Genomic DNA, 13,880 nt, shown 5'->3' with positions numbered 1-13,880 from the left:
CGAGTCTATAGTATGACTGGTCCGCCCGCACCGGGCCTTCAGTCTATCTGGTCCACTCTCCGAGCCTCGGCACGTCTGGTCCGCCCTCTTGGGGCCTTCAGCCTATCTGGTCCACTCTCCGAGCCTCGGCACGTCTGGTCCGCCCTCTTGGACCGCTCACCGGGCCTGCGGTGTAACCGATCCGCCCTGGGTATGTTGGCCTACAGCACAAAGCAGGACCCGCCTCAACCCAACCCTAGTCCAAACAACCATGTGCACATAAACATATAATCATATAACAATTCACATCTAATCAAACCGATCTAGCAGATCACATATCATAACAACATCCTAACCAGGATACCGACCTTAACCAGGTCTCTAACATACACCATCCTAATAACCAGGATACGGACATAGCAAGCAATAACATATCAAACAGATACCCGAATTTCAATCCGATAAAGGGCCGGCCTTGGTGCCGTAGACCCTGTCGATATAGTGAGGATAACTCACCTGCAACTGCCGACTGAAGAATAAGATCACGCTGCTCCGAACACCAGCACGAACTCCACCACTGATCATTACCAAATAACCAAAACCAATAAACACCAATAATTACCAAAATACCCTTGGAAGTCAAACTGGTCAACCCTTGGTCCAAGTCAAAGTCCCCAGTCAAGGTCAACCTTCTTGGTTGACCCTACTCGCCGAGTCAACCCGTTGACTCGTCGAGTTCCTATGCTCAGAAACTCCCATGCCACGACTCAACTCGCCGAGTCGCCCCAAGACTCGTCGAGTCTAACAAGCTCTAAGTCCCTTCTTGCTCAACTCACCGAGTCATTCCTCGACTCACCGATTCACAGCTCAACCAGAAAAGGCTAGGGTTCCACGACTAGACTCGCCGAGTCCTAGCATAGACTCACCGAGTCCCAGGCAATCTTCAACAGACTCGCCGAGTTGTTCTTCCAACTCGCCGAGTCCATGCACATATTCATACAACTCGTCGAGTGCACCCATGTGACTCGCCGAGTCTCTTCAGTTCTCATTCCAACAGAGGCTTTTCAAGCCATGCAGGGACTCCAATCCATAGATCCATTCCTCTACAACCTAACCCTCACATAAAGTTGCAAACTTTACGTGAAGGCAAGGAGATATAAGCCCAAAACACTTCTAGGGCTAGGGTTAAAGACAAAGGGCTTCACGAATGACCCTTAGACAGGAACTTTATGACCTTAAGGGCCATCACAAGTCTAGATCTGAAGTAGCAACTTCAGATCTAAGCCTCAAACTCGAGATAGCTCCCAACAAGCTAATGAATCCCAAATCAACCATCATTCATGAAATAACAAGGAAGTAGCTTAAGGTAATGTCCTCTTACCTTAGAGATGAGTCTAAACTGATGTAGACTTCAGATCCACAAGCTCTCTTGATGCTATCCTCAAATTCCTCCAACTTCTCTTCACCAATTTCTCCTTCCAAGCCTCAATCTTCTCAACAATGGGGTCTCTCATGATTTAGGGTTTCTGGGTCTCAAAGGGGGCTAAGGGAGCTGGGGGGAGGACATTTAAGTCCTTTAAATAGGGTGCTACCCCGAAGATTAGGGTTTTTCCTCGACCAGCACTGACTCGTCGAGTCTAGCCGCCGACTTGCCGAGTCAGGCCACTTAACCCCGTGCCACGCACCCGCTTCGACTCGGCGAGTCAAGAGACCTACTCGCCGAGTCCCTTCCTTTATTTTCACTTAGCACCCTTCAACTTCTTGCTTCCGAACTTGGGATGTTACAATTCTCCCCCACTTAAATTAGGCTTCGTCCTCGAAGCCTGCGGCAACACGAACTTCCGGATGATACTCCCAAAATGAATCCACTGATCTCAAACCGGCCCAGATTCCTTCAATCACTGCTATCGAATCCCTAAAATCCATCTCTTCCCTTGCAGGGTCCTGATCAACCGCTTCAAGCCGGCCATCGACTTCTTTTCTCTGATGACAACACTCATCAACTAAGTGCCACCTGAAGACACTACCTTACTTCCGTCTTACGCATTCATTCGCAACCTGCGAAAACTGGATACCACAACACCCACTGAGCTCCGCCAAGACACTAATTCATCTTCCTTCGCCAAGATTGGCGATAACACTGACAACTAGCAACCTGGAACGAATCCTCATGATGGAATACCCCAGGTTGGAATACCTCCACATACATAACCCAAGCCTACAACCATACTCGGAACTAAGGACCTTGTCCTTGCGTCACCCTCGAACCCTTCGGTTCGACACAACAGAGTGCAATCCACCCACACTTCCCTATCGCGATCTCTAGGTCCTTGACCTCCGACTGTAATATCCTTATGCAGTCCTCAGCACCGGTCCAGACTGCTCCCGAGTCTGTTATCCTGCTGAATCACCTTCCTCTGTCCCATTCCCCGATCTGAAACCACTATCCTCCTCCTCCTCCAAGGAGACCGAAAACATGCCTGCGCATCATCCAACATTGCCACAACCTCAACGGGCATCCAACCCGTATGTGCTTCCATATATCTGGTACAATCCTAGTGCTTACTACCAATAACTGAAGCACTTTCGATCATCCATTTACTCCACTGCCTCCCTTTCAGAGGACCCACACTCCTTCCGGAGTTACATACCTTTCCTTTCCAGGAAGTCTACTCCACAACCATAACCGCACTTATAAGTGCCACTGAGCTAAACTCCACTCTACCGATCCACTAACACATACAGAGTCTTCAGCATGACTGAACCGCCCTTCCAGGCCTTCAGCCTATCTGGACCACTCTCAGAACCTTCAGCATGTCTGGACCGCCCTCCTGGGCCTTCAGCCTGTCTGGACCGTTCCCTGAACCTCCGGCCGACTCCATCATCATGATCAATACTTGGGGCCAGACCATATCGATTACTATTGCATGGTGACTTATTCACTCATTCTCCTCCTATCGATCCATGAACACATACAGAGTCTTCAGCATGACTGGACCGCCTTCCCAGGCCTTCAGCCTATCTGGACCACTCTCAGAACCTTCAGCATGTCTGGACCGCCCTCTTGGGCCTTCAGCCTGTCTGGACCGTTCCCCGAGCCTTCGGCCTGACTAGTACGCCTTCCGGCCTTCAGTCTATCCGGACCGCTCAAATGCCGTCGCACATCACCCTGAACCATTCCTTCCGGGAATCCCTCCCATGCAGTCTGTTCTAGCCCTCTACGGGTTCCGAACTCCACATCCGTTCTATGAATCTTTTACCCCGGCCAGATCCCAGGCCTCTCAACAATCAATCACTTTCTCTGAAAACCATGGTCTGTTCCCTGCCCCACGTGTCTATCTCCACATTCTCGGCTAACACAACGCTGAAATCCAACAGCTAACCATCCCTGGATGCATGTTGTTCCACCGGAGAATTTTCCAATTCTCCCCCACTTAGTGCATCGACTACTAACCACCAATGCCCAAAACCGGCATAGCTCAAACGCCCTTACTCCATATATTCCCTCTTAACCATGAATTGACTCCCTCGGGAGTGAGTAACCTTCACCGAATAACCCTTCCGCCATCGCACAACCGAACTCCAAGGAAGTTCGAATCTCAACTAAACACTTCTCGCATCGCAGTTGCTATTCCTAGCAACGAGATCATAAACCTTATCTTTCGACCAAAAGTCCTCCTGAACGCTAACTACAACTCCTAACTACTAAGATCCTCAATCATACTACGAAACATGCGGAACAATGCAGACAGATTTACAATACCACACCAATAACAATATAACAAGATATCAAAAAGGAAACATACCCGCAGCTGCATCCGGCTCTGCCCTAACCACCTCTGCTGTAAGCTGAAAAGCGCGTCCCTGAGCCCTCGGAGGCTCCGCTCCACCCTGACCCCTGCCAGTAATCCTCAAAGTGGCCGGTGCTGGAGCCTGCACCGATCCTGCAGCAAACTGTGGGCAGTTGGCCCTCAAGTGTCCAACCTGATGGCAATGATAACAAATCCTCATATCCTGCACCGGGGCTGACTGAAGGCAATCCCTCGCATAATGCCCCTCTCTTCAGCACTTGCGACACGCACCACCGGACCTACAAACTCTGGTATGACCCTTCCCACACTTCTCACAAGTGTGGCTGCTCTGACCCCCAATCCTGGAGTCAACGGTTTTGGACCGTTTCGGCGCCGACTGCGACTGCACCGGGGCCTGTCTCTGCTCTCGTAACTGCAACTCCATCTCTAACTCCCGCCGCCTGGCGGCCTCCTGCAGCTCTAACAAGGTATCACACCTTTGCATGGACACAAACTGCCTGATGTCCCTCTTGAGCATACTCAGATATCTGGACATCTGAGCCTGCTCTGAAGCAAACTCTGGGCAAAACATCGCCCTCTCAGTGAACCTCCTGGTGATCTCCGTCACCGACTCTGAATCCTGCTTCAGCTCCAGGAACTCCTGAGCCAACCTCTCTCTCTCAACCCGTGGAACATAACGGGTACTGAACATTTTCCGGAACTGATCCCACGTAACCGCAGCCCGCTACGCGTCAGAATAAGATCCCGTAGTCAACCTCCACCAATCCTTCGCTCCGAGCCTCAAAAGGTTCAGAGCACACCTCACCCTCTGATCAGCAGGGCATGAACACGTGAAGAAACATCCCTCCACATCTGACAACCACCTCATAGCAACGATCGGATCCTGAACTCCATCGAAAGTAGGGGGCTTCGTATTATCGAAGTCCCGATACTGAAAACCTCGACCCGTTCCTCCCCCAGCCACTGCTACAGCCGCTGTAGCTGCCGCGGCAGCCGCCTCCGCAAGAGCTGCATAACGCTCATCAAAGTACTCGACCATGGCGGTCTTGATCGACCCAAACATCTCCGACAACTCGGCCCGGAACATAGCAGCAACCTTATCATGCAGGATCTCACGAATCCTGGCATCCAACTCGTTCGTGTTCATCTGACCAATGACCTCGGGTGGTACTGACCCATCCTGACCACCCTCTCCCGAACCGGATCCTGCCCCGAAACGTCTCGTAATCGCCATACTGCAATACACCAACGAGACCCTTAGACACATCACATATTCACCCGGGGAACTATCTCATAACCGATACCCTAGAGAGTTGTGACTTCCTTGATACGCGTATGGGTCCTGTGCTTTCAGTAGTACGGGCCCATACTACCTTCCACACCTACCCATATTTGTCTCAAGTATCACCACAACACTCTAACCATATATACACACACCCGCTCAATCCTCACTCCTAGAGGAAAAGCTGCATATCTCAAATAAGGAAAACCTTAGGCTAATAGGCATCACATAATCACACAATTCTATCATGCAATTCCTGAAGATCCCTAGCCTAGTACTAGCATGTTGTTCTAACATATCACATAATTAAATAACTTGTATGGTATTTTGAGGTCTACTTACTGGCTCTGGCTGATCGTACCCTCTGTATCCTCCTTTACTTATTTCGAAAACCTTTTGAAAACCATTTTGAAAATCCCTCCTTGATTTGAGACTGGATTCACACGAATGTTCCTCCAATTCACTCAAACCAAGGCTCTGATACCAACTTGTAACACCCATAAAATTTGAGCCAAATTAAAACATTTTAAATCATTCAAAAACCATTATGTTCATACAACTCGTTTTCAAATAGTTTAAACATCAGAGTATCCCCCAGAACCATATCATATAAATCATAAAACATGAGGAGCGGTACGATCACGCCTTCGCCTTGCCATGATCTCCTGAAGTACCTAAAACAATACACTGAAACTGTAAGCCCGAAAGCTTAGTGAGTTACCCCCAAAATACCAACCACACATATCATACTCATAACATATCATAAATAGAATAGCCATGCATATCGAGTCTACAATGTGACTGGTCCTCCTGCACCAGGCCTTCAGTCCACCCGGTCCACTCTCTCTCCGAGTCTACAGTGTGACTGGTCTGCCCGCACCGGGCCTTCAGTCCACCTGGTCCACTCTCCCTCCGAGTCTATAGTATGACTGGTCCGCCCGTACCGGGCCTTCAGTCTATCTGGTCCACTCTCCGAGCCTCGGCACGTCTGGTCCGCCCTCTTGGGGCCTTCAGCCTATCCGGACCGCTCACCGGGCCTTCGGTGTAACCGGTCCGCCCTAGGTATGTTGGCCTACAACACAAAGCAGGACCCGCCTCAACCCAACCCTAGTCCAAACAACCATGTGCACATACACATATAATCATATAACAATTCACATCTAATCAAACCGATCTAGCAGATCACATATCATAACAACATCCTAACCAGGATACCGACCTAACCGGTCACTAACATAGCATCATCCTATATACCAGGATACCGACCTTAACCAGGTCTCTAACATACACCATCCTAATAACCAGGATACAGACATAGCAAGCAATAACATATCAAACAGATACCCGGATTTCAATCCGATAAAGGGTCGGCCTTGGTGCCGTAGACCCTGTCGATATAGTGAGGATAACTCACTTGCAACTGCCGACTGAAGAATAAGATCACGCTGCTCCGACCACCAGCACGAACTCCACCACTGATCATTACCAAATAACCAAAACCAATAAACACCAATAATTACCAAAATACCCTTGGAAGTCAAACTGGTCAACCCTTGGTCCAAGTCAAAGTCCCCAGTCAAGGTCAACCTTCCTGGTTGACCCTACTCGCCGAGTCAACCCGTTGACTCGTCGAGTTCCTATGCTCAGAAACTCCCATGCCACGACTCAACTCGCCGAGTCGCCCCAAGACTCGTCGAGTCTAACAAGCTCTGAGTCCCTTCTTGCTCAACTCACCGAGTCATTCCTCGACTCACCGATTCACAGCTCAACCAGAAAAGGCTAGGGTTCCACGACCAGACTCGCCGAGTCCTAGCATAGACTCACCGAGTCCCAGGCAATCTTCAACAGACTCGCCGAGTTGTTCTTCCAACTCGCCGAGTCCATGCACATATTCATCCAACTCGTCGAGTGCACCCATGTGACTCGCCGAGTCTCTTCAGTTCTCATTCCAACAGAGGCTTTTCAAGCCATGCAAGGACTCCAATCCATAGATCCATTCCTCTACAGCCTAACCCTCACATAAAGTTGCAAACTTTACGTGAAGGCAAGGAGATATAAGCCCAAAACACTTCTAGGGCTAGGGTTAAAGACAAAGGGCTTCACCAATGACCCTTAGATAGGAACTTTATGACCTTAAGGGCCATCACAGGTCTAGATCTGAAGTAGCAACTTCAGATCTAAGCCTCAAACTCGAGATAGCTCCCAACAAGCTAATGAATCCCAAATCAACCATCATTCATGAAATAACAAGTAAGTAGCTTAAGGTAATGTCCTCTTACCTTAGAGATGAGTCTAAACTGATGTAGACTTCAGATCCACAAGCTCTCTTGATGCTATCCTCAAATTCCTCCAACTTCTCTTCACCAATTTCTCCTTCCAAGCCTCAATCTTCTCAACAATGGGGTCTCTCATGATTTAGGGTTTCTGGGTCTCAAAGGGGGCTAAGGGAGCTGGGGGGGAGGACATTAAGTCCTTTAAATAGGGTGCAACCCCGAAGATTAGGGTTTTTCCTCGACCAACACTGACTCGTCGAGTCCAGCCGCCGACTCGCCGAGTCAGGCCACTTAACCCCGTGCCACGCACCCGCTTCGACTCGGCGAGTCAAGAGACCTACTCGCCGAGTCCCTTCCTTTATTTTCACTTAGCACCCTTCAACTTCTTGCTTCCGAACTTGGGATGTTACAGAAGATGTATTAGTTTGGCAATTTGGATGTTTTTTGTTTGAAGTGGGAGGGGGGGTGGGGGTGTGTGTGTGTGTGTGTTTGTGGGTGTGTGTGTTTGTTGGTGTGTGTGTGTGTGTTTGTGGGGGGTGGGTGTGTGTGTGTGTGTTTGTTTGTGGGGGTGTGGGTGTGTGTGTGTGTGTGTGTGTGTTTGTTGGTGTGTGTGTGTTTGTGGGGGTGAGGGTGGGCTTGGGAGTGAGTGAAGGTAGGTAGGGGTGTGGTGGGTTGGGGGTGTTAAGGTGGGGTAGGTAGAGGTGGATGAGGTGGGAGTGGGTGTTTATATTTTAGAAAAATTTTGGAATTAGAAAAATGTGGAAAACAATGATTATCGGTTTTTAAAAAATTTCCAACTTCTTTGTATTTTTAGAAAACGGAAAATTTTCATTTTCCGTGAAAAATTTAGAAAAATAGACGAACTAAACGCGTTTTCAAAATTCTCATTTTTCTTGAAATTTTTTTCCGAAAAACGGTCATTTTTCCGCAACTAAACGCACCTTACCCTTCTTGGAAAAAAATAGAAAAATCTGAGATACACAAAATAACACGATTAAGGGAGGGAGGGTAAAAAATTTCAAATTGGGAGCGAAATCGTTGATCGTTTGATTCCTGATATTTTCGAAGTAGCAGTCGGTTGGCGAGATTCGAGTTCCAACATTACTTCTTAAACCACGCATACTCTCCTCTCTCAGGTAAATTAGTTTCACTCGTAAACTGAAAGAGCTAATTAAGTCTGTGATGATTTTAAACTCCATGATTGCTCCTTCCTTATTATGTCCGTGAGGTTACTAGGAGTATTTTCTACTACAGTTGCCCTATGGTTTCAGTGATCTAAATTTGCTTACTTTTCTTTTGGTAGTTAATTTATTTGGCTTGATTTTGGTGGAGAGTTTTAGCCCTATAGGAGTATTTTGTATCGTTACTTTGAAGTGGTGATGAATGTATATAAATTTTACAGAACGGTGTAGAATTTTAAAGGTACATTGTGCTTTTAAAGGGCTATAGATGACATCCCCACATAAGTTGAAAGTCATTATTGGCTATTGTCAAATTATTATCGAACACAACCTCTAATTATATTATCATGCAATCACTTAGATATACTACAACATCATGGCTATTGGCTAATATTGGGAAAAGGATGTTATGCAATTAAATCAATTTGATTCTGAATTCCACCTTTTTGTAGTTTTGTAGAGCATCAAACTTGGAGGAACTTATCAAGTGATGGATAGAATCAGCAATCTTCCTCAAGACACAATTGAAAAAATTCTGACTTTAATGCCACTTCAAGATGCAGTGAGGACAAGCATTTTGTCAAGGAAATGGAGGAATTGCTGGAGAAGCATGCCAAAACTTACATTTAGTGTGCTTAATGTATCATCTGAGAGTGAAGAATTCAATAAACATAAGCTTGTGAAAGATATCCTCCATGTTTTGATTCTACACATGGGTCCGCTTTTAGAATTCAGTATCTGCATTAATGATACAGAAATTGCTAATGAGATTGACCCGATAATAATTCATCTTTCAAGGACCAAAAATATCAAGAAGTTTAAGTTTGTGAAAAGGCCAAATGACTGCTACAAGATACCTTTTTCCTTCTTTTCAATGCAAGGATTAGAACACCTAGATCTCATGGGTTGTGTAATTAAGCCTCCATTAATATTTAATGGATTTTGTATGCTAAGGAGCCTGTCCTTTAACAGTTGTATAATCACTGTAGAGGTGCTTCTACAATTCCTTACAAATTGCCCACTACTTGAGGAATTTACCTTGGTAACGACCATATAATTACAGACTACTTATGAAGCTCCTTTAATTCAATACTTTTTACGAGTAAAGTGTGTTTTGATGCAGGTTTTCTTTGATTTAAAACACTACATAGAGCTAGACCAGTGTACATTTGTAGAGTTGTTTAAATGTTTATCTACGGTTCAGGTTCTGAAAATGTGTAAGTTTTGGATCGAGGTAATAATATTTGATGTTGATTGTTTTATCTTATCTCATGCAAGAATAATGTGTTTTAATCCTTGTTTTGTATTGGTTTAAGGACTTTAATGCATATGATAATGGTATCCCACAGAAGCTTCCCACTCCACTAGTCCACTTGAGGGTACTTGTTCTTGATGTATGTTTTCTGCATGAAGATGAGATTTCTTGTCTTCTCTGTTTGATCAACAGCTCCCCAAATTTGGAGAAGATTAAACTGGAGGTAAATAATATAAACTACATTACATGCTAATATGCTATCAGATATGGTAATAATTAATAGATCTTCATAGTTCTATTTGCATTTTTTTTGTTGTGTTTTCTGATTAGAGGTGTAGGGACCATGAGGAGTGGGGTGAACAAACTTTCGATAACTGGTTTGATCTTGAAGATCACTCGGGTCTTAAGTTGGATCATCTTAAAGAACTGGAGATAACAAGTTTCTACAATGTGGGATATGAGATGGAGTTTGTGAAGCTCATCATGGCTAAGTCACCTGTGCTAAAGTTAGCACGAATAAAGCTTAATCCAAATGTTTCTGTTGATGAAGAGATGAAGATGCTTCAAGATTTGGTGAGACTTCCATTTCCACGTGCATCACCAACAGCAAACTTCATTATCGAACGCATGCCATTTGACTAAATGTGTTGGTCAAAATATAATATTTTGTCAAAGGACGTTGTCTTTATGCTCTATTTTGAACTTATTTCGATGTCTTTTTGGGTTGATTATGGGTATTATGGCAATTTATACTTTCCATTGCAAACTCTCTTTGATGCAATAAATTTGGTATTTTCTTTAAGGAATATAAGAATACAACATTGAAAAACCAAGCAGGTTTGCATTGTAAAGCAATGAAATTTGGTTTACCACGATCAAGCAACACAGAAGAATCAAGGCACCATTTGGATTTACAAGTAAAGTGTGGTCAGGAAAGCAATGACAAAGTCTGTGATTCAAGAAAGTTTGCATTTTGACCATTTCGACAACTCGTAATTGACAATACTAATTCAAGAAACTCTTCAATTGTGCATTGTCATGGAAGCTGCTCGACCCTTAGACATGAACGCATTAATTTGTGGCGAATTGTTAAAATTTAGATGATTTGAGGTTTTGATAAATTTGAATCCACAATAAATTTAACTTATGATGTTTGGATAGCTCCACATGCTTCACTAGATTCGTTCATTTGCATTACTGCTCATTGGGTAAATCTCCATACTTGAAAAATAATCAAGTTAACAATTACGTTTGAATTGTTTGGATATTCATACACCAAAGATAATTTATATAAAATTGTAGATTACACGATAAAAAATTATAAAATGCAAAACAAAGTTTTTCTATATCTTTTGATATTGCGTCGAACAATACCGTTACAAATGGAAAAATAAAATTAAAATATTTACCAGTTTGTGACAACGTTTTTTTCCCCGTAGTCATTGTTCTGCACATAGCGACGATGTTTTTTCCCCTGTAGTCAATGTTCTGCACATAACGACGACGTTTTTTTCCCCTGTAGTCAATGTTTTGCACATATTACTAACTTGGTTGTGCAAGACGAACTAAAACAAATTGGAGAAGTAAAGGATACATTTAAACAAATGTTACCTGATATTTATAATTCTAGTAATTATCGATATCATAATTATATGAAGTTTTATAACAATGTGAATGTCATTGAGTTGGGGATGAATATGGATGTAGCTCGTTGATGGAATTCTATATGGAATATGTTTGAATGTGCTTTACAACAAAAATATATTTAAAAATGTTTCATAACAACCTTGCCATTGTCATAGGGCTGACCATATTCGAAGTCTAGTTGGATAGTTATCAAACAATTAACAAAATTGCTCGAAGTTAAAAAAAAAACTACTACTTTTTTTTATCGATACTTATCAAACAATTAACAAAATTGCTCGAAGTTAAAAATGTTTCATAACAATCTTGCCATGGTCATAGGGCTAGCCATATTCGAAGTCTAGTTGGATAGTTATCAAACAATTAACAAAATTGCTCGAAGTTAAAAAAACTACTACGTTTTTTCTTATCGAGAGTTTATTATTTAACAAGTTGTTTCATCCTTAACTAAAAAATTTTAATGTGCTCGGTGTTCAACGATTTTGAAATGAAAAACGAAAAATTCCTTCTAACGACTACCGATGAAAGTTAAATTTATAAAAAAAATCGAATACATGTATTCACATTCACAACATTACTTGTGCCTCCGCATTGAACCTAACGATAAATGTTGGAAAGCTAAAGCTTTACTTGAAAATGTATATAATGATTTAGGTTTATTCGATGGAAACACGAATTAAGAAACTGAGGTCAAAGCTAAATTTAACATTGTTTTTTCAAAATTATTTGAGGTTTATCTAACAAAATATGGTTCAACAAATACACATGACTCAATGAGAAATGCAGCAAAATCATATAGATCGGGTAATAATGGAACAATTAGACTATATAATACATTAAGAAATGAAGCTACTATATGGGCCCACACTAGAATCCCTATTAGGGAGGAGGGAGTCATTCCCTCCCAACCCACCGAACCCACTGTCACATCACTTTTTTTCTCTTCTTTTTCTTCATCTTTCCCAACCCACAACACACGGAAATCCTATCTTTCTCAACCCACTCAACTAAAAAAAATACAAAACAACTTAGGTACAAGTTTTAAAACACATGGTACAAGAGAAAATGAGAGAGAGAAAGTAGAGAGAGATGATGAAGTGGGTTAGTGAAACCAATTAAACAACCCGCTGAAGCCGGAGTGGTACCGACGGTAACTCTATTGCTAATTAAGATTTTACCTTGATTCTTTTGTATTTTTTTTTAATTGAATGGGTTCAAAAAGACAGAGTTTCCGTGTGTTGTGGGTTGGGAAAGATGAAGAAAAACAAAAGAGAAAAAATGATGTGGTAGTGGGTTCGGTGGGTTGGGAGGGAATGAATTCCTCCTCCCTTAGCGATATATTGGAACCAATTTTTTAGCACACAAGTATTCAAGATTTTGAAAAACTGGATATTTTGGTTTGTTAGAAAGAAAAAAAAAGACAATTTCCAATTCTATTCGTTATGTTCTAACCATCCAAGCTTCTACGGTAGCTTCATAATCCACTTTTTATGTTAATGGAAGGGTAATATCTTCAAGAAGAACAAAACTCATCTTCATAATTCATATCATTGGAAGTATGCATTTGCTTGAAAAGTATGCGTGACAGAGAGAGCATATTTCACCGCTTGAAGACAAACTTGAGACGTCTAGAAATAGCTATGAGTTTGAGGAGATCACGTGCTTTAAGAACTCGCTTTTGAAGTACTACTAAACAATGTTTTAAAAACCGGTTTGAACCGGCCGGTCGAACCGGTTGGACCGGGAATCGGAGAAGGGAGCGGTTCAACTATCACCGGTTTTATGTTTATTTCTGAACCGGATCGAACCGGCCGGTTTTTACAAAAATCCGGTTGAACCGGTTCAATTAAACCGGTTAAATTGAATAAAAACACATGGAATCGAAACCTTTTGCATAATAAACTTTGATAGTTTTTTCACATTTATTAAAATTTATCTGAATAAAAGCACATGATAAATGTTATGAAGTTTTTTGATGCATTTATATTCATCTACGACTTCATTTTCTTTTTTATGCACGTGGATTGATGTAAAACTTATAAGTATGAGCTATTTTAATTTATTTAGAATGATCTACAACTTGTTTTCATGTGTATTTTAATGTTTGAACTTGTGAACATCATATTCTTGATTTGTGTATGTAGGTATGTGTACAAAAATACGAAAAAAAATGAAAACTATAGAAACCGGTTTACTTAGCGGTCGAACCGGTTAAACCGGAAACCGGTCACCATACCGGTTCAACTAAAAAACCGATTTTTAAAACATGTACTAAACCTTGACAAATAAACTATAAATGACCAACGAGTCATGAATCACTATGACACTACCACTAACACTACCAAAACAACAAGAAAAAGACGACAATGGTTTTTTTTTCTTTTTTTTTTTAAGTTCTAAATATATTGCAATTTGCTTTTAAATTCAAAAAATATTTAAAAAAAAATGAAGTTT

The 13,880-nt window shown here is 42.7% G+C and overlaps 1 protein-coding gene across 1 annotated transcript; it reads left to right on the top strand.

The window, feature by feature from the left end:
- The first annotated feature begins 9,017 nt into the window (after positions 1-9,017).
- Positions 9,018-10,424, top strand: LOC145126693 (F-box/FBD/LRR-repeat protein At1g13570-like). Its single transcript, XM_079062003.1, has 4 exons — positions 9,018-9,437; positions 9,651-9,761; positions 9,844-10,005; positions 10,113-10,424. Exons 1-4 carry the CDS (start codon positions 9,018-9,020, stop codon positions 10,422-10,424), a joined length of 1,005 nt encoding a protein of 334 aa, XP_078918129.1.
- The last annotated feature ends 3,456 nt before the right edge of the window (positions 10,425-13,880 follow it).

Source organism: Lactuca virosa, chromosome 7, assembly GCF_052849685.1.
Source record: "Lactuca virosa cultivar CGN04683 chromosome 7, Lactuca_virosa_CGN04683_v6, whole genome shotgun sequence".
Taxonomy (NCBI): domain Eukaryota; kingdom Viridiplantae; phylum Streptophyta; class Magnoliopsida; order Asterales; family Asteraceae; genus Lactuca; species Lactuca virosa.
Note: the sequence above shows the minus strand (reverse complement) of the source record. Positions and strands in the feature narration are given on the sequence as shown.